Source organism: Oncorhynchus clarkii, chromosome 6 (genome assembly GCF_045791955.1).
Source record: "Oncorhynchus clarkii lewisi isolate Uvic-CL-2024 chromosome 6, UVic_Ocla_1.0, whole genome shotgun sequence".
Lineage (NCBI taxonomy): Eukaryota > Metazoa > Chordata > Actinopteri > Salmoniformes > Salmonidae > Oncorhynchus > Oncorhynchus clarkii.
In genome coordinates, this window is record NC_092152.1 from 50,101,415 (window position 1) to 50,127,304 (window position 25,890).

General features: G+C 43.3%; 1 protein-coding gene across 5 annotated transcripts; it reads right to left on the bottom strand.

The window, feature by feature from the left end:
* Positions 1-269: 269 nt before the first annotated feature.
* On the bottom strand, positions 270-24,907 carry LOC139411273 (synuclein, alpha interacting protein). Of its 5 annotated transcripts, none has more exons than XR_011634590.1 (11): positions 24,795-24,907; positions 12,869-12,966; positions 12,515-12,587; positions 11,547-12,391; positions 11,254-11,433; positions 10,722-10,835; positions 7,413-7,538; positions 5,093-5,262; positions 3,161-3,250; positions 1,055-3,041; positions 270-667 (listed from the first exon to the last, which is right to left on the bottom strand). XR_011634590.1 is itself a non-coding variant. In XM_071157338.1 (10 exons), exons 2-10 carry the CDS (start codon positions 12,923-12,925, stop codon positions 2,042-2,044), a joined length of 2,655 nt encoding a protein of 884 aa, XP_071013439.1. In that variant the 5' UTR covers positions 12,926-12,966; positions 24,795-24,896; the 3' UTR covers positions 270-2,041. The 5 variants fall into 5 exon arrangements, 3 of the variants coding, with proteins under 3 accessions (XP_071013439.1, XP_071013441.1, XP_071013440.1); XR_011634591.1 differs by having other exon boundaries at positions 12,515-12,566; positions 24,795-24,894; XM_071157338.1 differs by having other exon boundaries at positions 270-3,041; positions 24,795-24,896.
* Between the last annotated feature and the right edge of the window lie 983 nt (positions 24,908-25,890).

The following is a 25,890-nucleotide window of genomic DNA, read 5'->3' on the forward strand; positions in this document are numbered from 1 at the left end:
TGGTTATATTAAATCACTGCATTCAAACCTCTCATCAATACATGTCACTGATACAGACAGGAACTCAAATATTGGCAATAACCAACCACTGCATAGATAATGAAACTACGAATTACTAGAAGTGATGTGAAGGAAGCTTTAAATATATAGTGGTTGCAAATACACTGAACTAAAACATAAACGCAAAATGTAGTGTTGGTCTCATGTTTCATCAGCTGAAATAAAAGATCCCAGAAATGTTCCATATGCACAAAAAGCTTATTTCTAAAAAAAAAGAAGAAAAAAGCACAAATTTGTTTACATCCTTGTTAGTGAGCATTTCCCCTTTGCCAAGATAATCTATCTACCTTACAGGGGAGGCATATCAAGAAGCTGATTAAACAGCATGATCATTACACAGGTGCACCTTGTGCTGGGGACAAAAGTTCACTAAAATGCGCAGTTGTCACGCAACACAATGCCACAGATGTTTCAAGTTCTGAGGGAGCGTACAATTGGCAAGCTAACTGCAGGAATGTCCACTAGAGCTGTTCCCTGACAATTTACTGTTAATTTATTTACCATAAGGCGCCTCTGACATCCTTTTAGAGAATTTGTCAGTACGCCTCACAAACACAGACCATGTGTAACCATGCCAGCCAAGGACCTTCATGTTCGGCTTCTTCACCTGTGGGATCATCTGAGATCAGCCACCCCGGCAGCAGATGTTTTTTATTTAACCATTACTTAACTAGGCAAGTCAGTTAAGAACAAATTCTTATTTACAATGACGACCTACCCTGGCCAAACCCTAACCAGAACGGCGCTGGGACAATTGTGCGCCGCCCTATGGGACTCCCAATCACGGCCAGTTTTGATACAGCCTGGAATTGAAACAGGGTCTGTAGTGACACCTCTAGCACTGAGATGCAGTGCCTTAGACCACTGCGCCACTCAGGAGCCCACAACTAAAGAGTTTCAGCACTAACTGTCAGAAACCGTCTCAGGGAAGCTCATCTGCATGCTCATTCTCACTAGGGACTTGACCGGACTGCAGTTTGGTGTCGTAACCGACTTCAGTGAGCACATGCTCAACTTCGATGGCCACTGGCAAGCTGGAGATGTGTGCTCTTCACGGATGAATCCCGGTTTCAGCTGTGCATGGTGTTGTGTGTGCGAGCGTTTTGCTGATGTCAACGTTGTGAACAGTGCACCATGGTTGAGGTGGGGTTATTATATGGGCAGGCATAAGATGAATGAATGAACAATGAACACAACTGCATTTTATCGATGGCAGTTTGAATGCAGATACCGTGACGAGATTCTGAGGCCCATTGTCGTGCCATTCATCCACTGCCATCACCTCATGTTTCAGCATGATAATGAACAGCCCCATGTCACAAGGATCTGTACACAATTCCTGGAAGCTGTCCCAGTTCTTCCATGGTCTGCATACTCACCAGACATGTCACCCATTTAGCATGTTTCGGATGCACTGGATCGACAGCATGTTCCATGTCCCGCCAATTTCCAGCAACTTCGCACAGCCATTGAAGAGGAGTTGGACAACATTCCACAGGCTACAATCAACTGCCTGATCAACTCTATGTGAAGGAGATGTCACACTGCATGAGGCAAATTGTGGTTAAACCAGATCCACGCCCCTACCCTTTTTTTAAGGTATCCGTGACCAACAGATGCATATCTCTATTCCCAGTCATGTGAAATTCATAGATTAGTGCCAAATGAATTCATTTCAATTGAGTGATTTCCTTATAAGAACAGTAACTCAGTAAAATCTTTGAAATTGTTGCATGTTGCGTTTATATTTTTAATTCAGTGTATACGCTTTGTGCTAGTGCACATTAAGTGCATGAGAAAAACCACAGATTGTTTTACCAATGGTATAACTGTGTGTGCATAAGTATACATACTCTAATACAATTGTATTGGATACTTCAGAGGACACTTCAGTTACAGATAAATTGTCAAGTTGATCAAATACTGTGAGAGAAAGTACAATGCTTTTTATTGTGTCCTTTAAAAAAACAAACAAAGGCCCCTAAACAGCACTAGCTTTGCTCTTGCCCTTGGAGTGCCCACATGGACTGGTTTTAACCTCAGTTTTCCTGCCAGGCGAGCCCTGGGACACACCACAGCTTGACTGTTTGACAGAGGGAGACGATTGGACATTATTATTGTTGCTGTTCTGATTTCCACTCAGCGATTCCATTAGGGAGCGGAATGTCCCGAACGGGCGCTTCACCGTCTCAGACCCTGTGGGAGTCCTACCTCCGGCTCCTTCTTTACTGTGGGCACCCTTGGGCGGCTCACTCTCTGGTAGCCCCGTCTTGTGAACCACCTGCTCATCAAAGGTCACCCTCAGTTTCAGGTTCTGGGAGGTCTTCCTTCGAGAGGTAGGCGATTTGAGTGCACTTTTGGGGCTCGTCGTGATTTTTTGTCCATTGTTGTAGTCGGGGAAATCTCCACCGGCCTCCGGTTTCCCGTCAGCGTCAAGCTCGCTTTTGTCCGATGTGGGCGAGGGGTATCCATCCATGGACTTGGAGGTGCTGAGGGTGAAAGCTGACTTGTGCTCGGTGGTCGAGGTGTGCTTCTTCATGCCCAGATGCAGGCTGCCGACAGGTTCCTCGCTCTCTGCAATGGGCAGGTGGCTGGGTCTCTCTAGGCGCACTCCTGGGGGGGGCCCATGTTTGGCCTCTTCAGGGGGGTAGGTGTCCGAGTCGGACTCGCTGAGAGAGCGCTGCATGATCTGCTTGAGTCTGGCCAGCTTCAGCTCCCGTCTTTCCACCACCCCCATCCTGCGCAGGGGCCCAGGGTTGGCCCCGTTCAGACTAGGAGGCCCCGCTTTGGAGCCCTCCTGGAACTCCAGGGACAGCTTCTCCTTGGTGCACACCTTGTCTGAGATGTCTTTACCCAGTAGTTGGCGCAGGACGGTGTCTGAGTCGACGCTCCTCTGCCTCAGGATCCAGTGGCCATCCCCGGGGGTCCCCTCTGCGGTCAGGGTCATCTCAGGCCACGCCTCCACAGACGGGACATGGGAGCTGATCATCAAAAAGACAGAAATGACTGATTTGGAAATATTTAATTTACATGTACGTGCTTGTAATCAATGTGTAGACGGTGAATGGTGTACAGTACAGTATGTGGTGGAAGATCAGACCTGGGCGATCGTGGCAAAGTTCCCTCTGCTTTTAAGGGATCCAGGTGTAGCTGAACTTGATTCTGTAGAGCATTCGTCTTTGTTGCTTGTCTGAAATTTTTTGGAACAATATATAATGATAACACTGACATGCATTCAAGATAAATTAACCAGCTAAGGAAATCTTCATTTTTAAAACATTGATTCATAAAAATTAACCTCCAGAAAATCCTCAGTGCATCTCCATTTCCAAAACGCTGTATAGAAGAAGTTTGCATGCTAAAAATGTACATTTTCTGAATTACTGCGGTTATTACACCCTTTTAAAGAAATTATTATTTATTTTTATCCACATTGGTGTAAAGACTAGGTTTATGTGCATCCCAAATGGCACCCTATTCCCCATGTAGTGCACTACTTCTGACCATAGACGAAGTGCACTGATAGCCAGAGGTGAGACCAAGTCCCTATTATTCGAGTAACAAGTGTTGTAACAATGGTACATACGTCTTCATCAGACTTATTGATTATTAATAATATTTCATCAACATTCATACATGGAACAATAATTCTCTCTTGTGCAACGTACTGACTCCAAAGTGTGGCACACAGTCCACGTAGCCTAGAATAGGCACTGAGGTGGGCGCAACCAGAATGAGACATAGGACACAGACACACGGAACTCCGACATAAACAGGGAAATATGAGAAACGATACATTGAATTAAAGAAACAGAACTTCCACCACATGAGTTTCACAAACGCTCATGTGAACAATAAACCTTGCGCCGCCTCAGAGTGTAAGAAATGTTAAATTAAAATGTATCGTATCAAATAGAAAAGTCCAAGTGTTGCAATAAACAGTACGGGCATGGAATGATGAAACACTAGCAATTATTGTCGGATTAGATTAAATATAGATTTACCATGTATGCATTTAAAACATGTGAAAGTAACAGCAACCATTTCAACAAGAAAACAAAGCTCTCTACACTGGCGAGAATTGCGCCACAGTAATAATGAATTTTAACATCAAATTCCAAATGCAAGATTCATAAGTAAACTATACATTTTAAGCAATTTTGACATACCAAAAGACCAGTAAGCCTATGCTATTAATTGTTCCTTGATGCCCCATTGCTGGTGAACTTTCATTTACATTTGAATTACTTAACAGATGCACTTATCCAGAGCGACTTACAGGAGCAATTTGGGTTAAGTGCCTTGCTCAAGGGCAGACAGATTTTTCACCTAGTCAGCTCGAGGACTCGAACCAACAGCCTTTCTGTTACTGGCCCAACGTTCTTCACCACTAGGCTGTCGGCAGTTAATATTCTTGATCACCAATTTTTTGGGGAGATGCATATTTATTTATTATGGCAATCCTCTCTCACTACCATTTCATGTTTGCGCTGCACCTGTACAGCAAATCAGCAATCTGTTCGCTAGCTCACCTGACCTGTGTCGAGGGTGAGGGTCGAGTGTGAATTTCACTAGCCAATCTGTTGCCTTTTTTGCTAAGGTGATGCTGTGGCTACTGTCTCTGACTGCATGGAGAGTGATCCACGGAGACTCTGTGCCACAATGAGTGACAAAATGTTACAAAACCTGGCCGGATAATTTCAAGTCATCAGTCTCAAGTCTTGAGAGTCCAAATCAAGTATTAAGTTATTTTCTTTTCTATTAAGTCGAGTCTCAAGACTCGAGTCCAAGTCATGTGACTCAAATCCAGAACTAATCCAGAGCTAATAGTACTATATAGGGAATAATTTCAGAAAACACAAGTAATCTGAGGTGAGTTAAAGGCCGCATCCTGAATAACACCCTGCTCCCTATATAGGGAACTCCTTTTGACCAGGACCCATAGGCCTCTGGTCAAAAGTAGTGCACTATGTATGCAATAGGATGCTTTTTGGGACAGATCAAAAGAGTCAGACAGGAACCTCCCACTCACTCGTTGAGCTGCTTGGTGAGCTTGACCACCTGGGAGGCCAGCGACATGCACGTCTCCACCACCACCAGGTAGCGGGCGCAGGTGGTGTGGCCCTGCCGTTCGGCGCTCTGGGAAGGCCTCTCGCCGCCCTGGTTCTGCACGGTGACGTTGGAGCCGTACTCCACCAGGGTCTGAGGAAAGAAAGACATGCTGCTTTGTCAGTTCATGTAGTAGGAGCTCCAAACAAAGACCTATCGGCTGTTAGTAGTGTCTGAAATGGCATTGAAGCCTTACCAGAATAATGAATAGCTGTTCAAGAAAATGGTACAGAAAGCATTTAGTGCAAACGGATGGGCAAACATCCAAAAAGTACATTTACAAATGTCCTTATCGTCCAGTATTCTTCCTCTAAAACAACTTAGTTTAACAACAAAACATGCAATTGAAATCTGTATTATCTAACGTACATAGAAGTGCAGAAACAAAGTAAAACAGTGTTTTCAATGTTTCCTAGGCCCAGCTTGTCTCTCTGAAACATAGTTAATGTGGTCACCGACCGACCGTACTTTGATACGTCTGGCTTGCTGAATCAACAGCCGGCCCCGCATCCTCATTCTATTTTGTAAAAGCACAGTCTAAAGTCCAGATCCTCTCTTTTATAGACAAGGGCACAATAGAACGAGCGGATATATTTCTCCTGATTTGTATCCTGCTGTTGATTCAGCAAGCCAGGAACAACCAGACGCTGCACTTGACACATTTACGACATTGCTTATTCCAGTTACTAATAAGCATGCATCCAGTAATAAAATGACTGTAAAAATTGTTCGATCCTCTTGGACCAAAGAGGAATTAAAAAATTGTATGGTTGAGAGGGATGAGGCAAAAGTATGGCAAATAAGTCTGGTTGGCAAATGTACTACAAATTAAGAAATCATGTGACTAAAGTAAATAAAAATAAACTTATGAAACAAAGAAAAATTATATAAAAAAATGATAGTAAAAAGCTTTGGGGCACCTTAAATGAAAACAAAAAAAGCCAACTCGGCGCCATCATTGGATCAGATGGCTCATTTATCACAAAGCCCACTGATATTGCTAACTACTTTAATTACTTTTTCCATTGGCAAGATAAGCACACTTGGGGATGACATACCAGCAACAAATGCTGACCACAACACATCCAAGTATAATCTGACCAAATTATGAAAGACAAGAATTGTATTTTTGAACTCAGTGTGGAAGAGGTGAAAAAAGTATTGTTGTCCATCAACAATGACAAGCCACCGGTGTCTGACAATCTGGATGGAAAATTACTGAGGATCATAGCTGACGATATTGCCACTCCTATTTGCCACATCTTTAATTTAAGCCTACTAGAAAATGTGTTCCCTCAGGCCTGGAGGGAAGCTAAAGTCATTCTGCTACCCAAGAATAGTAACGCCCCCTTTACTGGCTCAAATAGCTGACCAATCAGCCTGTTACCAACCCTTAGTAAACTTCTGGAAAAAAATTGTGTTTGACCAGATACAATGTTATTTCACAGTACACAAATTGACAACAGACTTTCAGCACACTTATAGGGAAGGACACGCAACAAGCACAACACTTACACAAATTACTGATGATTGGCTGAGAGAAATTGATCAAATGATTGTGGGTGCTGTCTTGTTAGAGGTGTTGACATGTTGTTAACATTATCGATCATTCTGCTGCTGGAAAAACGTACGTGTTATTGCTTTACACCCACTGCTATAATGTGGATAAAGAGTTACTTGACTAACAGAACAGAGGGTGTTCTTTAATGGAAGCCTCTCAAACATAATCCAGATAGAATCAGGAATTCCCCAGAGTAGCTGTTTAGGCCCCTTGCTTTTTTCAATCTTTAATAACGACATAACGGCAGTCACAAAATTTTATCAGCCGGTGATTGTCAAGCAAATAACTTCCGGTCTCACGGTAATTGAACATGAATTAACATCAATATATTTAGCATCTCCTGGCCTATACCCTCCCAGGCCCACCAATGGCTGCGCTACCCTGCCCAGTCATGTGAAATCCATAGACTATGGTCTAGTGGAAACATTTCTTACTCAGTAAAATCTTTGAAATTGTTGCATGTTGCATTTATATTTCTGTTCAGTATGTATATATATATTCTTTGGGGAGCCAAAGAATCAATATCTTCAAAAATAACATTCTTGAAGCACACGGCAAACAGTTGAGTGTGAAAAACCCAGCAGCATTTCAGTTCTTGACATAAACCGGTGCGCCTAGCACCTACTACCATACCTTGTTCGAAGGCGCCATGCTTTACCAACAGCCACAGAAGGCCACATACCTGAATGCAAGTGAGATGGCCGTACTGAGCAGCTACATGCACTGCACTGTTTCCGTACTGGTCCACTTCGTCCAGAGAAATGGCTTGCTCTTGCATGAATTGGAGCAGCCACAGCAGAACCTTTTCCTAAAAGAGAGATCATGAACATCCAAAAGGACAAAATATACACAAAAAAAGATTAAAGAAAATGGGATTCAAAAGTCATACTATACAATACTAAGTGTGGATAGATATTGCGGTAACAGAAATGCTGCAGTGGTGACCACACTGCAATATAGTGTATATATTTCCACTAGAGGTCGACCGATTAATCGGAATGGCCGATTAATTAGGGCCAATTTCAAGTTTTCATAACAATCGGAAATCGGTATTTTTGGGCGCCGATTTTGCAGTTTCTAATTATTTATTTTGATACCTTTATTTAACTAGGCAAGTCAGTTAAGAACATGTTCTTATTTTCAATGACGGCCTAGGAACGGTGGGTTAACTGCCTTGTTCAGGGGCAGAATGACAGATTTTCACCTTGTCAGCTCGGGGGATCCAATCTTGCAACCTTACAGTTAACTAGTCCAACGCTCTAACCACCTGCCTCTCATTGCACTCCACGAGGAGCCTGCCTGTTACGCAAATGCAGTAGAAACCACGGTAAGTTGCTAGCTAGCATTAAACTTATCTTATAAAAAACAAATCAATCAATCATAATCACTAGTTATAACTACACATGGTTGATGATATTACTCGTTTATCTAGCGTGTCCTGCGTTGCATATAATCGTTGCAACGCTGGGGGATGATTTAACAAAAGCGCATTTGTGAAAAAAGCACAATCGTTGGACGACTGTACCTAACCATAAACACCAATGCCTTTCTTAAAATCAAAACAAAGAAGTAAATATTTTTAAACCTGCATATTTAGCTAAAAGAAATCCAGGTTAGCAGGCAATATTAACCAGGTGAAATTGTGTCATTTCTCTTGCGTTTATTGGACACAGAGTCAGTGTATATGCAACAGTTTGGGCAGCCTGGCACCATTGTGAACTAATTTGCCAGAATTTTACGTAATTATGACATAACATTGACGGTTGTGCAATGTAACAAGAATATTTAGACTTAGGGATGCCACCCGTTAGATAAAATACAGAACGGTTAAGTATTTCACTGAAATAATAAACGTTTTGTTTTCGAAATGATAGTTTCTGGATTCGACCATATTAACCTGTTGCGACGACCAAACCCGGATCCGGGATTCTATTTATAGACCTAAGCTCATTACCATAACGCAACGTTAACTATTCATGAAAATCGCAAATGAAATGAAATAAATATGCTATCTCTCAAGCTTAGCCTTTTGTTAACAACACTGTCATCTCAGATTTTCAAAATATGCTTTTCAACCATAGGAAAACAATCATTTGTGTAACAGTAGCTAGCTAGCGTAGCATTTAGCGTTAGCATTAGCGTTAGCATTTAGCAGGCAACTATCACAAAAACAAGTAAAGCCTTCAAATAAAATAACTTACCTTTGAAGAACTTCTGATGTTTTCAATGAGGAGACTCTCAGTTAGATAGCAGATGCTCAGTTTTTCCAAAAATATTCTTTGCGTATTAGAAATAGCTCCGTTTTGTACATCACATTTGGCTACCCAAAAAAAAAAAAAAAAAAAAACGAAAATTCAGCCCTCAAAACGCGAACTTTTTTCCAAATTAACTCCATAATATCGACTGAAACATGGCAAATGTGGTTTAGAATCAATCCTCAAGGTGTTTTTACACATATCTCTTCAATGATATATCCTTCCTGGAAGCCTGGTTTCTCCTTGCTCTCAAATGGAAAAATAATTGCACCTGGCTTTACGCTCCAATTTCGACGCAGGGACACCAGGCGGACACTTGGAAACTGTAGTCTCTTATGGTCAATCTTCCAATGATATGCCTACAAATACGTCACAATGCTGCTAACGCCTTGGGAGAACGACAGAAAGTGTAGGCTCATTCCTTGCGCAATCACAGCCATATAAGGAGACAATGGAAAACAGAGCTTCAGAAATCTGCTCATTTCCTGGTTGACGCATCATCTTGGTTTCGCCTGTAGAATGAGTTCTGGGGCACTTACAGACAATATCTTTGCAGATTCTGAAACTTCAGAGTGTTTTCTTTCAAAAACTGTCAATAATATGCATAGTCGAGCATCTTTTCGTGACAAAATATCGCGCTTAAAACGGGAACGTTTTTTATCCAAAAATGAAATAGCGCCCCTAGAGATCAAAGAGGTTAATGACCAAAGGCTCGTATTTCTGTGTGTTATTATGTTATAATTAAGTCTATGATTTGATAGAGCAGTCTGACTGAGCGATGGTAGGCAGCAGCAGGCTCGTAAGCATTCATTCAAACAGCACTGTCGTGTGTTTTGCCAGCAGCTCTTCGCAAGCACAGCGCTGTTTATGACTTCAAGACTATCAGCCTAATGGCTGGTGTAACCGATGTGAAATGGCTAGCTAGTTAGCTGGGTGTGCGCTAATAGCGTTTCAAACGTCACTCGCTCTGAGACTTGGAGTAGTTATTCCCCTTGCACTGCAAGGGCCGCGGCTTTTGTAGAGCGATGGGTAATGCTGCTTCGAGTGTGGCTGTTGTCGATGTGTTCCTGGTTCGAGCCCAGGTAGGTGTGAGGAGAGGGACGAAAGCTATACTGTTACACTGGCAATACTATAGTGCCTATAAGAACATCCCATAGTCAAAGGTATATGAAATACAAATGGTATAGAGAGAAATAGTCCTATAAATACTATATTAACTACAACCTAAAACCTCTTACCTTGGAATATTGAAGTCTCATGTTGAAAGGAACCACTAACTTTCATATGTTCTCATGTTCTGAGCAAGGAACTCAAACGTTGTACTTTTACTTCTCCAACACTTTGTTTTTGCATTATTTAAACCAAATTGAACATGTTTCATTATTATTTGAGGCGAAATTGATTTTTATTGATGTATAATATTAAGTTAAAATAAGTGTTCATTCAGTATTGTTGCAATTGTCATTATTACAAATAAATAAATAATTATATTTGTTTAAATATTTAAAAAAAATTATTATTATTATTATTATTATTATTTTTTTAAATCGGCATTGGCTTTTTTGGTCCTCCAATAATCGGTATCGGCGTTGAAAAATCATAATCGGTCGACCTCTAATTTCCACACTTAAAAGATGCACTACGCAGAAATCGCTCCGCCATTTCATGGTTGCTAAAATTCTAATAGTTAGATTTCCCCAATGATAGGGTTATAAAATGGTGTGCGTCTCCCTCACCTGTCCGTAGCGGGCTGCGTAGTGGATGAGACTGGGGTGCTCTCGGCTACAGCTTAGCTCGGCGATGGCCTCTGTCTCACTCACCATCCAGCGCACACACTCCAAATGGCCGTTCTGCACGCAAACACGCACAAGTTATTATGTAGATCAGTTTGATATAGATACTGTCCTGATGCTCTTTTATTGAAGACAAGGAATGAAAGAGGGTAAATTTAAAAAATACAGACGGGTATCCAAAACCCAGACTTGCACAGCCAGAGACATGGTGTCATCCTTCCCCACAGGAATATCAAGGTCTTAACTACCAACCAACTCTAGTAGGCATTCGTTCCAAATGGCACCCTTTTCACTATATAGCGCAGTACTTTAGACTAGGGCCCATAGGGTGCCATTTAGAATGAAACCTAGACATCTGCCTTGGTTGACATGGTAGGTGGACATGATTGGACATGGTTGATTCGCCATGTCCACAAGTTACGTTTTCTAGAGGCCCTAACCCAATCTCTCACCTGTCCTCTAACCCCTCACTCACCTTCACCCCGAGCCCAGCAGGTGTAAGCTGGTGGTTGTTGCGCTCGTTGAGGCAGTCCTCTCCCATGAGGGAGGTGAGGTGCTGCAGGCAGTCAGCGTGGCCCTGGGACGCAGAGATGTGGAGCAGGTTGTTCCCCTCCTCGTCCTGGATCAGCTCCAGGTTATCAGCGGCCAGGTGAGGCTATGGACAGAGAACACCAGGAATAACACTCAGTGAGTTGCTGATACAAAATGGTATTGTTCATATAGCCTAAAACTATATTGTTATGGCTTTTCCCCATACTGTTGACTTACCAACAGAGAGATCTGCCCCTCTCGGATGATATTGATGATGTTCTGGGATTTCTTGGTCTCGTCATCACACTCTCCGTGCAGTCTTGTACCGTTCCAGGTCTTACTGCTGTCCTGCCTAGACCCAGCACAGCCCTGGAGGGGGAACATCATAGCCTGGCTGCTCCCAGGGGTGTCAGCCCCTGTCTTGTGTGCCTGTGTCTCTGGGTAGGCCCTGTTGGCTAAAAGTTTATCCATGTCTGAGGCAGAGGAACTGCTAAGTGATCCTGGTGTTGAGTGGTCATAGCCCCCAGCGGGTGGCCGGTGATTGTCCGGGTCCAGAGATTTCAACTTCCTCATATCAGACCATTTGACGGGCGAAAGCATACAGTACTGGGTGACACTTGCAAGGCTCTCAGGGTGGGTAAGTGTTGAGGTCTTAACGCCGTGGCACCTGTCACTGGCGTTGCCACCGCCGCCCACCGTCCTTTTGTCATGGGGAACTCTGGGAAGGGTAGAGACATGTTGGCTGGATTTAATGTAAGGCACGTCCAGTATCTCATCCATGTCCAGGTCGTAGTGCTCCAGCTCCCCAAAAAGAGCTCCTCCGGTTCCCAGGCTCTTGGCTTTAAATCCCTGGCCTTCGCAGGCTGCAGGTGTTTTGTCTGAGGCTTCTTCTTTGCTGCTGCCTTCCCCATTGTGAGCCTGAGCCTCATTGTCACTCTCATTGTCAGAGGTCTCCGGTTGATGTTTGAGTGGCGAGACCCTCTTCACAGGCCGGAATTTGCTGTGGACGTCGGCGATGCCGGTCGGCTTGATTCCACCGCCACTATGTGACGACACACCACGGCTCCAGTTGATGGCTGGGGCTAAAGATGGTAAAATAAAACAAAAACGTTTCTATCTGCCATTTAGGCTACCTGTAGTGCTACAAAATAATAAGACATTCATTTAAAAAAAATACATTTGCAATAATAGCCTACAGGCCACACCTTGTCTTTCTTCTCCCTGACCATCGTTTCTTCTGGACAGCTCTGGAATGTTCTTCAAGGATGTCACAGAATACTTTTACAGGGAAGAGACCATCAACATGTTTGTCTATAAGTGCTTATTACATTGAAATATTAATTTAGCCAACTGTAGCCTAGAAAGTACTCCATATAGAGGTGGTTTCCCCAGACGACACAGATTAAGACTAGTCCTGGACTAAAAAGCAAACTCAATGGAGATTAGGTTTAATCTGTGTCCAGGAAACTGCCCCATAGACTATATTACATCCCCTGGCATAGCCAGATGGTGTGTAACTATTTACTGTAGAACAACCTGAGTTTTGGACTTTTACTCACCACTGAATCATCAGTGAAGTCAATCTCATCCAAATCCAAGTACTCAGGAGCATCCATCTTCAGTCAGCATTATTCTTGACACCCTAGTGAGAAGCAACCTGTTTGATAAAGCCTGATATTAGCATTCCACATTCATTTACAGCCTAAGTAAAGACAACTTTGTGATTTATAGATCTGGACCGTGTCTTAAATAGCACCCTTTTCCATATTGCGTGCACTACTTTTGAACAGGGCCCATAGGGTACTATATAGGCAATAGGATGCCATTTGGGACACACTATTGACTATAGGCCACTTCTTGCTTCCTGATGACCAAGTTTCTATGACCTAGAGTGGCTGTTTGAACTGTCTTGATCCAAAAGTCATCCAACAAAGCTGATCAATGTCTACAGGCTACATCCTTTAGGTGACTCACTTAGACTGTTCAACGTAATGTGACTAGCTGTGCAGTGTTTAGGGTTGACCCCATTTAGTTGACTGGTTGATTGATTGGTCGATAGGCTGTTGGTCGACAGATTTCTTTAGTCAAGCAGTCGCAATTATGATTACTTTTTCATGGTGCACAAGACACCCGTCTGATTCGCACCTGTCTCAATGGACTAATCTATTGCGGAGGCTGCGGAGATGGCAAAGCCCATCACTGTAAGACATGTGATACTGAAATTGTATATGGTTGTATTATGTAAAAAATAATGGTGCTACACTAATAAATCAAATATTATTTTGGATATGGTCGCTGTCCGCAGTTCTGAAACAATCTTCAGTGTCCTGTAGAATTGGCACCTTTCCCTTTGTTGCTATATGCATAATAGTTAACCAGTATATTGGCTCTGGCGCTACCCCATGTGAGCCGGCACCATTCTGACCCAGAGCCCTCTGTTGTACATATGTTTGTGTATGTCACTTTCCCAGAGTTTTCCCCGCATTCCCAGCATAAGGCGCTCGTCGATTCAGGCGCGGCTGGGAATTTTATTGATAGAGCGTTTGCCCATAGTTTAGGGATCCCCATTGTTCCCGTGGCTGTGCCCTTCCCTGTTCACGCCTTAGATAGTCGACCATTAGGGTCAGGGTTGATTAGGGAGGTCACCGCTCCTCTGTGCATGGTGACGCAGGGGGGTCACAAGGAGAGAATTAGTCTCTTCCTTATTGACTCTCCTGCATTTCCCGTGGTGCTAGGCCTACCCTGGTTAGCTTGTCATAACCCCACTGTTTCTTGGCCACAGAGGGCTCTCACGGGGTGGTCGCGAGAGTGCTCGGGGAGGTGTTTAGGGGTTTCCGTTGGTGCTACTACGATGGAGAGTCCAGACCAGGTCTCCACCATGCGCATTCCCCCTGAACATGCCGATTTGGCTCTCGCTCTAGTAACCGCATTTCAGCCGTGTGTAATTGGCCGACTCCAACCACGGTAAAGGAGGTGCAGCGGTTCTTAGGGTTTGCCAACTACTACCGGAGGTTTATCCAGGCTTTTGGTCACTTAATGGCTCCCATTACCTCACTGCTGAAAGGGGGCTCGGTACGCTTGCAGAGGTCAGTTGAGGCGGACAGGGCTTTTAGTCACTTGAGGGCTCTGTTCACCTCGGCTCCCGTGCTGGCCCATCCAGATCCCTCTTTGGCGTTCATAGTGGAGATGGACGCATCCGAGGCTGGGATAGGAGTTGTGCTCTCTCAGGGCTCGGGTAAGCCACCAAAGCGCCGCCCCTGTGCCTTCTTCTCTAAGAAGTTCAGCCCAACAGAGCGAAACTATGACGCGGGGAACCGGGAGCTGTTGGATGTCATCAAGGCCTTGAAGGTGTGGAGACATTGGCTTGTTGGGGCTAGACACCCTTTTCTCATCTGGACTGACCAACGTAATCTGGAGTACATCCGGGCAGTGAGGAGACTGATCCCTCGCCAGGCAAGGTGGGCCATGTTTTTCACCCATTTTGTGTTTACCCTTTACTACAGACCAGGCTCCCAGAACGTGAAGGCAGACGTATTGTCTCGGCTGTATGACACAGAGGAGCGGCCCATGGATCCCACTCTCATACTCCACGCCTCCTGCCTGGTGGAGCCGGTAGTGTGGGAGCTGGACACGGACATTGAGCAGGCGTTACGTGCAGAGCCCGCTCCCTGCCAGTGTCCCACTGGGCGTCTGTATGTATTGTCTGCTGTTCGTGACCGGTTGATCTATTGGGCCCACACGTCACCCTCCTCTGATTATCCTGGGATCGGTTGGACAGTGCGCTGTTTGAGGGGGAGGTACTGGTGGTCTACCTTGGCTAAGGACGTGAGGATTCATGTTTCCTCCAGCTCGGTGTGCGCCCAGTGTAAGGTTCCTAGGCACCTGCCCAGTTCCACAACGGTCTTGGTCGCACCTGTCGGTGGATTTTCTGATTGATCTTCCACTCTCACAGGGTAACACCGCGATCCTGGTCGTTGTGGATCGTTTCTCTAAGTCCTGTCCGCTCATCCCTCTGCACGGTCTCCATACGGCCCTACAGACTGCGAAGGCCTTGTTTAACCTCTTCCGGCACTACGGGGTGCCTGAGGATATAGTGTCTGATCGAGGTCCCCAGTTCACGTCTAGGGTCTGGAAGGCGTTCATGGAACGTCTGGGGGTCTCGATCAGCCTTACTTCAGGGTCTTACCCCGAGCGTAATGGGCAGGTGGAGAGAGTAAACCAGGATGTGGGCAGGTATCTGCGGTCCCATTGCCAGGACCGGCCGCGGGAGTGGGCGGCTTTGTGCCCTGGGCTGAGATGGCACAGAACTCACTTCGCCACTCCTCCACTATCCTCTCTCCCTTCCAGTGCGTACTGGGGTACCAGCCGGTTCTGGCGCCTTGACATCAGAGTCAGACCGAGGTTCCTGCGGTGGACGACTGGTTCAGGCGCGCAGAGGAGACATGGGAAGCTGTCCGTGTTCACCTTCAGCAGGCTGTGATGCGCCAAAAGGAGAACGCAGATCGCCATCGCAGTGAGCCCACTAGGATTTTGCCAAAAGGCACCTAAAGGAATCTCAGACCATGAGAAACAAGATTCTCTGGTCCGATAAATGAAACCAAGATTGAACTCTTTGGCCTGAATGTCAAGAGACACATCTGGAGGAAACCTGGCACCATCCCTACGGTGAAGCATGGTGGTGGCAGCATCATGCTGTGGGGATGTATTTCAGCGGCAGGGACTGGTAGACTAGTCAGGATCGAGGGAAAGATGAACAGAGCAATGCACAGAGAGATCCTTGATGAAGAGCGCTCTGGAGCAGGTTAGGACCTCAGGACAGGACAAAGACCTTAAGCACAAAGCCAAGAACACATAGGAGTGGCTTTGGGACAAGTCTCTGAATGTCCTTGAGTGGCCCAGCCAGAGCCCGGACTTGAACCCGATTGAACATCTCTGGAGAGACCTGAGAATAGCTGTGCAGCGACGCATCCCATCCAACCTGACAGAGCTGGAGAGGATCTGCAGAGAAGAATGGAACACCATATACAGGTGTGCCAAGCTTGTAGAGTCATACCCAAGAAGATTCAAGGCTGTAATCGCTGCCAAAGGTGTTTCAACAAAGTACTGAGTAAAGGGCCTGAATACTTATCACATTTGCATATGTTTTTTTAATATAAATGCGTAAATGTTTCTAAAAACATGTTTCTGCTTTGTCATTACGGGTTATTGTTTGAAGATTGGTGAAGGAAAAACATCTACTTAATCCATTTGAGATAATGTGGAAAAAAATCAAGGGGACTGAATACTTTCTGAATGCACTACATATCAATAATTTAAAATGTCACTGAATATGAACCCCAGATTGAATATAAGTGCAATTATATTTTTGTTTCCTTAACCCAATTAGCAAAAATAATTAGCTAGGTTTATGGTCTACAAGCCTCTGCCGCGTCTCCAACAATCGGATGTTCCGGTTTCAGGGGAAATGAAAAGCAAGCTTATGACACAACTTCTGCTTTTGGACATTAACAAGGCGACACATCTTAATTCCTCCTCTACATTTACTGGTTCGATTGAACAGTGCAGAAGAAAACATACTAGTCAAGACCAGTATGAAGGAGATCTAGATTCAGGCGTTTATTTTATGCCTGCTACTTTAGGTTAGTTAATGGGCTACAAATCAAACTTTGTCACATGCGCCGAATACAACAAGTGAAGACTTTACCCTGAAATGCTTACTTACAAGCCCTTAAAACCTATTTGGGCTAGGGGGCAGTATTTTGATGTCAATGAAAAGCATGCCCAAAGTAAACTTCCTGTTACTCAGGCCCAGAAGCTAGGATATGCATATAATTGGTAGATTTGGATACACTCTAAAGTTTCTAAAACTGTTAAAATAATGTCTGTGAGTATAACAGAACTGATATGGCAGGTGAAAACCCGAGGACAAACCACCCAGAAAAACAAAATCAGCCTACCACTGTTTCCAATGGCTGTCATGGTTAACATGAAGGGTAAACGTCCCAGATTGCAGTTCCCAGGGCTTCCACTAGATGTCAACAGTCTTTAGAAAGAGTTTCAGACTTGTTTTTGAAAAAATGAGCTAGAATTTATCGTTTTTCTAAGTGGCTCCCATTTTGGCTGTAGTGTTTTCATGCCCGTGGATGAGAGCGCGTTCTTTGTTGTTTATCTCCGGTAAAGACAATAACGAATCTGAGGATTAAATTTGATCGTTTATTTACATATTAGGGTACCTGAGGTTTGATTATAAACGTTGTTTGACTTGTTTGGAGAAGTTTATGGTAACATTTGGGATTCATTTTGTATGCATTTTGAAGGAGGGAAACTGGTGGATTATTGAATGAAGTCCGCCAGCTAAACTGGGTTTTTGGGGATATAAAGAAGGACTTTGTCGAAGAAAAAGACCATTTGTGATGTAACTGGGACGTTTTGGAGTGCCAACAGAAGAAGATCTTCAAAGGTAAGGCATTTATTTCAATCTCTATTTCTGACTTTCGTGGCGCACCTGCCTGGTTGACATTGTTTTTTAAATGCTTTTGTGTGCGGGGCGCTGTTCTCAGATAATCGCATGGTGTGCTTCCGCTGTAAAGCCTTTTTGAAATCTGGCAGCTGGATTAACAAGAAGTTAAGCTTTTTTCACAAATTCAAGGATATTTTAATGAATGTTAAATATGACTATTTCTGTAATTAGAATTTCGCGCTCTGCAATTTCACCGGATGTTGTCGAGGTGGGTTGCTAGTGGAACGCCTGTGCAAGAAAGGTTAACCAACAGTGCAGATCAAGAAGAGTTAAGAAAATATTTACCAAGTAGACTAAAATAAAAAGTAATAATAAAAAAGTAATAATAATAAAGTAACACAATAAGGATAACTAATGAGGTTATATACAGGGGGCACCGGTATAGAGTCAGTGTGCGGGATCAGGTTAGTTGAGGTAATTTGTACATGGAGGTGGGGTGAAGTGACTATGCATAGACAATGAACAACGAGGGAGGGAGGGGGGGTCAATGTAAATTGTTCAGTGATGATTTTATTAATTGTTCAGCAGTCTTATGGCTTGGGGTAGATGCTGTTGAGGAGCCTCTTGGTCCTAGACTTGGCGCTCCTGTACCGCTTGCCATGCGGTAGCAAAGAAAACGGTCTATGACTTGAGTGACAGGAGTCCCTGACAATTTTATGGGCTTTTCTCTGACACCGCTTATTATATAGGTCCTGGATGGCAGGACGCTTGGCTCCAGTAATGTACTGGGCCGTTCGCACTACCCTCTGTAGCACCTTACGTTCAGATGCCGAGTAGTTGCCATACCAGGCGGTGATGCAACCGGTCAGGATGCTCTCGATGGTGCAGCTGTAAAACCTTTTGAGGATCTGGGACCCATGCCAAATCTTTTTAGTCTCCTGAGATTTAAAAGGTTTTGTCGTGCCCTCTTCACAACTGTCTTGGTATGTTTGGACCATGATAGTTCGTTGGTGATGTGGACAGCAAGGAACTTGAAAATGCTCAACCCACTCCACTACAGCCCCATTGATGTTAACCTTTTTGGGGTAGGGGGCAGCATTTTCACTTTTGGATGAATAGTGTGCCCAGAGTGAACTGCCTCCTACTATATCCAAGATGCTAACATATGCATACTATTATTAGTATTGGATAGAAAACACTCTGAAGTTTCAAAAACTGTTTGAATTATGTCTGTGAGTATAACAGAACTCATGTGGCAGGCGAAAACCTGAGAAAAATCCAACCAGGAAGTGGGACATCTGAGGTTTGTAGTTTTTCAAAGCTTGGCCTACCGAATACACATTGCGATATGGATAAAGTTGCACTTCCTATGGCTTCCACTAGATGTCAATCGTCTTTAGAAACTTGAATGGAGGATTCTACTATAAAGGAGGGGCTCATGAGACCTCTGAGTCAGTGGTCTGGCAGAGTGCCTTGGTCTCATGACGCGCGCTCCCGACAGAGTTACCTCTCGTTCCAGTGCTTTTCTGAAGACAAAGGAATTCTCCGGTTGGAACATTATTGATGTTTTATGTTAAACACATCCTAAAGATTGATTCCATACATCGTTTGACATGTTTCTAAAGGACTGTAACGGAACATTTCGAGTTTTTGTCTGGACGAAGTGCCTGCGCCTCATGAAGATGGATGACTGGGCTGAACACGCTAACAACAAGTGACTATTTGGACATAAATTATGGATCTTTATGGAACAAATCAGTCATTTATTGTCGAACTGGGATTCCTGGGAGTGCCTTCTGATGAAAATCATCAAAGGTAAGTGAATATTTATGGTGTTGTTTCTAACTTTGTTGACTCCAAAATGGCGGATATTCCTCTGGCTGTTTTGGGTTCTGAGCGCCGTTCTCTGCCACATCCAACGTGCGTCAGAGCCGGTGTAGTAGGATTCAATCTTAATCCTGTATTGACGCTTTGCTTGTTTGATGGTTCATCTGAGGGCATAGCGGGATTTCTTAGCGCCCTGATTAGGCTCCTGCTCCTTGAAAGTGGCAGCTCTTTAGTTCAGCCTTTAGTTCGATGCGGATGTTGCCAGCAGCAACATTATGTACACAATAAGTTAAGAAATAAGTTACACAAAAAAAATTAATAAAATAGCACAACTGGTTGGGAGAATGTAAAACAACAGCCATGTTCTTCGGTGCCATCTTAAAACAAGATAATAGCCTGGCCAGCCGCTAATAGTAGTTTATGTGTCGGGGGGCTAGGGTCAGTTTGTTATATCTGGAGTACTTCTCATGTCCTATTCGGTGTCCTGTGTGAATCTAAGTGTGTGTTCTCTAATTCTCTCCTTCTCTCTTTCTTTCTCTCTCTCGGAGGACCTGAGCCCTAGGACCATGCCCCAGGACTACCTGACATGATGACTCCTTGCTGTCCCCAGTCCACCTGGCCGTGCTGCTGCTCCAGTTTCAACTGTTCTGCCTTATTATTATTCGACCATGCTGGTCATTTATGAACATTTGAACATCTTGGCCATGTTCTGTTATAATCTCCACCCGGCACAGCCAGAAGAGGACTGGCCACCCCACATAGCCTGGTTCCTCTCTAGGTCTCTTCCTAGGTTTTGGCCTTTCTAGGGAGTTTTTCCTAGCCACCGTGCTTCTACACCTGCATTGCTTGCTGTTTGGGGTTTTATGCTGGGTTTCTGTACAGCACTTTGAGATATCAGCTGATGTATGAAGGGCTATATAAATACATTTGATTTGATTTGAAAATAAATTTGATTAATAGCCTGGAAAGCCGCTAATGGGCGCTATGGATCTCCACTATCTATAGCGCACACTACCGGCTGCCCAGGCTAGTACGCTATCTAGGCTAAATCTGGTTGTCACTAGTTACCACAGCCATAAAGTCATAAACCCTGTCTATTTCAAAAATGTCACTTCATAAAATCTGATCTTAAGCCTGACCTTAACCACACTGTTAACTGTATGCCTAACCCTAACTTTAAATTAAGACCAAAAATCATGTTTGTTTTCATACATTTTTACAATATAGACCATTTTGATTTTGTGGCTGTGGTAATTAGTAATAACCGCCAAGTCCCGTTCCCAAGCTGGAATAGCCTAAAACATGCCACTTCAATACAGCTATGACCGAAAGTGACTTTATCGTAACATGTTAATAGAATTTACGTAGCAGGTCAGGATAATTAGGCTGAGGTCAAGTAAAGGGTCATATGCTCCGGCATTCAACATACTCTTACTACCTGAGTATGTTACTACATTCCTTCCGACAGCTGAGGGGGCAGTGTTGTCGCTTGGTTCCTTGATCTGATCTATAGGCTAGTCATCAAAGTAGCCTATTTTGCATTACTAACCAAATATAATCTCAACGACTGTTCAAACAGTAAACCAAACAACAAGAATCCACCAAAAAGGTGATTATAGGCTATTGTGAAATGGTAGAACCTACTGTAGACAACTAGCTAGCCATGTGCTTTTTTACTCTGTGACCAAAACATGATAACATTCTATTTTTAGCTGATATATATGAATGAATACACAAGCAGCAAATCAAATCAAACTGGGTTAGCCTGGGAAGTCAAGGCTCAATGTGCATTCCCAGTAATACACTCGTGTCCCCAGTGGGGCATCATTCCTCCTTAACTAGCTTTATAACGGGGAGAAGGCAGAGAAAAACTGGCATACTTTCTTTATGAAACACCATATTCACCACCGTGCTAGAGTGGCTAATGTCTAGGAATGCTACCTTCTGATGTTGCGCCTTACGTTCAGTCTTGGGTAAACAACAGACTGCAACCTGATTGGCTCAAAGCGATACACAACATCTGGGATTATCATTTCTAAGCATTAGCCACTAGCATGGGGGTGGAAAATTGTCTTTCATAAAGTAGGGATGCACAATATAATTGGTGAGCATATATCGGAATTGGACGATATTAGCTAAAAATGCCAATATTGGCCCGATGTCTAGCTTAAAGCTGATGTGCAAAACGACGTCATAGCTGACGTGCATACGTAAGTAGATGACGTAATGACGCCACAAAAAATACAGCGCTACACAAAACAAACGCAGAAAAACATACGCACACTTCCAACAACTAAACAAGTTCAAGTTGAGCAGTCATTTGAAAGTGTAAGAAAAATTCTGTGAGACAACTAAAGGCGAAATCCATTAAGGCAAAGATAATGGAATTCGTTATGCTACTTGCTAAGGTGTCAAGCCTGACATTTGAACCAGCGATGTCAGCCCCATGAGCATGCTGAGGAAAGCCGTATTGCATGCTCAAGAATATGCTGGTTCTCATATCACTGCTGCCATTTCAATGGCATTTGAGAACATGTTTGAAACAAAAACACACTCCTAGCGCCATTCAAACAACTGACTCGAGAAATAAGCTAATCAACAGCGTCTGCAGCAGACGTGATACCCTCTCATGGCATTGAAACGCCTGCTCAACAATACTGTCGACACAGAAGTGGGGTTAAATCTTACAAAAGTACTCGAGGCTGTGAACGAGCGATTAGGTGGTTTTCTCTCTGAGCCTCTTTACTGTGTCGCCACCATGCTCGATGCTAGGTACAAGGACCGCTACTTCGATGCAGACAAGAAACGGGGTTTACGTGAAATGTTACATACACAGCTGGACAAGATGGAAACGGACACAGTGACAGTGCGCACCGAGGAAGAGAGGCCACGGACAGACAGAGCTGAAACTTCACTGCTTGACATGTATGATGAAATCCTGGTTGAGAATGAAATAACTGAACAAATGAACAACGAAACAGCACAGCAAGTAAGTGAAATAAATACGTTTTGATTATGTTTGACTGGTGATGGGGACATAGGTAAATGCCAACAAAATAACGTTTTGGTCAGTGTGTGTGTTTCAACTATACAAGAATGCTTAAAAGTCCGCTAAACATGTTAATATCGGTTATCGGGTATTTTTGGCAAGGAAAATATCAGATATCCGTATCGGCCAAAAAATGTCATACTGGTCCATCCCTAAATAAAAGCATTACATGCATAATTGCATTTGCGGTCACTTTTGAGAATGGTGTTTTCCCACTAATGGAACATTTGCGCTTATAGCCTACTGCTATGTGCGCATTGCTGAGCTTATGTGAAGAAATAGCCTAATAGTTTATCAACATTTTAAGCTAAACATTATGATCTGTTCTGTCAGCCACATTGCGTAATTAATGTTTTTTGATGCTAGCGGTTATATTAATTTAGGACCTATCGCATCCTGCAACTATCCCAGACTATGTTTGGAAATGTTTATCTCACACAGAATAGGTTGACTTTTGTACTATGGGGGATACAGATTGACATGGGCTAGGGCTTTTGCTGTCCGTTAGGCCTACTCATCTTGTTGGCTGACGAAAAGTAAATGTGGAAAGTTCTTCCAATATCTTCAATATGCACCTCGGAATTGTATAAGGACGCCCGCAGTTGCGTCCCTGATGTGTCTGTCTTCACTTGTACCTGTGAGAAAGATCCGATCACATGATGGAGAGCCATGTTAGTGAGGTGCTACCGAACACGCAGCACTCAGGGAGAAGGGCACAACGGCCACTGGCTGCAAAAGGCATGGATTCTTTTAGGGTGCATTATGGCCACACAAAGGGGATGCTGCCGTGAAATTCTAGGCATTATCAAGTGTTTGTCAAATTGTGAATGAGTGACTGATGAAGTGTGTACAGCCTGCGCAAAAAAACTAAGCAGAGCTCATGCCTTTCAAGCAACTTTTTTCAAATCATCATTAGAGTCGCATCATGCAGCTTTACAATGTATTAAACATCAAAACATATAGCCCAACATTTGTAGAACAACTAAAGTTACATTATTAACTCTAAATTAAGCACACAGCAACACCCATTTCTTTGTTCACCACTCAACACAGAATAGCCGTATGTGCGCACTCCCTCAAATCGCTTGGAGATAATATCCTTTCTATTTTATTCAGATTTGTCCAATTGTATCCTTCAATTGTATTCTAGAAAACACTGATGATAAGTAAAGCTTATTAAAGAGCAGCGATACTATCAAGAGCAGTGTTTGGGTTTCTTCTTTTTTCTCATTCTTCATGCTATAAAATAATGCCACAGAATTCTAAGCAAATCTTGTCTGCTAAATGAACTAGAGTAGCCCACAGCTATTTGGCAAAGTCAGATCAGGACCTAACATAAGGACAACTCAGAGTAAGCTATTCTGTTCTTCTGAAATAGACTACATTTCCTTCATATCATGCTACTTTAGACCAGTCTAAAATAAATTACAATTTTCGGTAGGGAGGGGGGGGGGGGGGGTTAGCTAGCTAGGACATGGTGTCGCCCTAGTCATTGTCGGGCGACACCTTGGCAGTCATTGAGGAACAAATGCGGGCGCTCGATGGGCGGTGTTCATGAAGGAACCAATGGGATGCTCGACGTGGGGCATTGCTGAACATGCAGCAACGCCCCGAATCGCAGGCTGCAGTTGCACACTAACAAAAGGTCTCCTACTACAAAAATCCCACTCCACCCACGTAGATCAACGGAGTGAAGCTTGTAGTAAGCGAAAAATATTTCCCGAACCTGCTAAGAAAATATATTCGTACGAAGTGATGTGTTTTTAGGGAGTCCCTAGTTAGCTAGCTAGCTTGATGGCTGGCATTTGGAAAACAAATAGCTAGCTAACGTTAGTTACATCAAACGTTAAATGCCTAACTAGCAAGCTAATTAACACGCAGTATAGGCAGTGAACATTTGACATGGGGAAAAAAAGGTCTGACTGCTAGCTAATTGAGCAAGTATCACCATTCTGTGGAATGACCATCGACTCCAGCATCTCAAGGCAAGCAGGTTAGCCTTTTAGCTAACGTTAGCTAGCGAGCAGTTGGAAACGAATCGGGTCATCAAAAAGAGGGATGCAGATAGCTACACAAGTATTCAACAAACACGATTTCATATAGCTTAATATATAATATTATAACAAATAATTGTTTTCGTTTACAATACCTTTTAGCTCAGTTAGCTAATGACCAGGTTTTGTCTTCGACTATTTTCTAGGCTCAGTTCCAGATTCCAGCTGTTTTTGAGGTCCCAGACTGGACCAGCGTCTCATCAGCAACATTTGAAAAGTACATCCGTTCACGGAATTTTGGAAAACGTTAAAAATAAAAGTCCCCCCACGTAATAGTAGAAAAGTGTCATTAACCTGTATTTATTCATGATATTGTTTATGAAAAGGATTGTCAAAACATCAACAATGGTTCATACTTGTTCATTTTTAAGTGACATTTGCATTAAATGGGGGTTTCAAACATATTTCCAAAGTTCAATAAATACAGAGAAAAAAGTATTATATGTGCCGATGTAAAATTTGTGTTGGGAATACTCAGTGGGGTCTGTAGAATCCTATACATGGTGTTATGGGGGACTCTGGTCTAAATATCCAGCAACACGTTCTACTCCACCCACTCCATAATGATGGGTAAAAATAATCGATACAGTTACAGTACATATCGGGATATTATTTTTGACGATATATCATAACATTTTGACAATAACGCAATCTTATTTTTGCGCCAAAACTAGTACTTTTCCTTTGTATCTTGTTCTCCACCTTTTTATGTAGGGAGTCTGATCGAAACTAATTTTCTCATGGCCTTCACTTGTCCCTCTGCAGCAGACATATGGTGAGCAATACGTTTGGAATTAAAAACATGAGCTGGCACACACCCAGAAAGATTAGTTTGTGTGGAGGTGCTGACTAACGGCGAATAAACTATCAAAATAAAGAGAGTCGCACACTCCATATATAAACTCCCAGTAATTTATTGGGTATTTACCAACGTTTCGGCATCACTGTGCCTTCTTCAGGGTAATGTCATGAATACTTGAACCAGGTTATGAAGACAAACAGTGCAATTAGTGCAACCAATGACAATAGTGAGGGGTGTGTCATAAAGATTAAATTATTTAGAATTAATTAGTGAAACTGTTAAAAAAAAACAATAGTTTATGGCATATTAAATATATTTGGCTGTTGTCATCATATAGAAACATAATTGAATATTGTACATAATACTAGCATCAAGATACCTTATTGTTT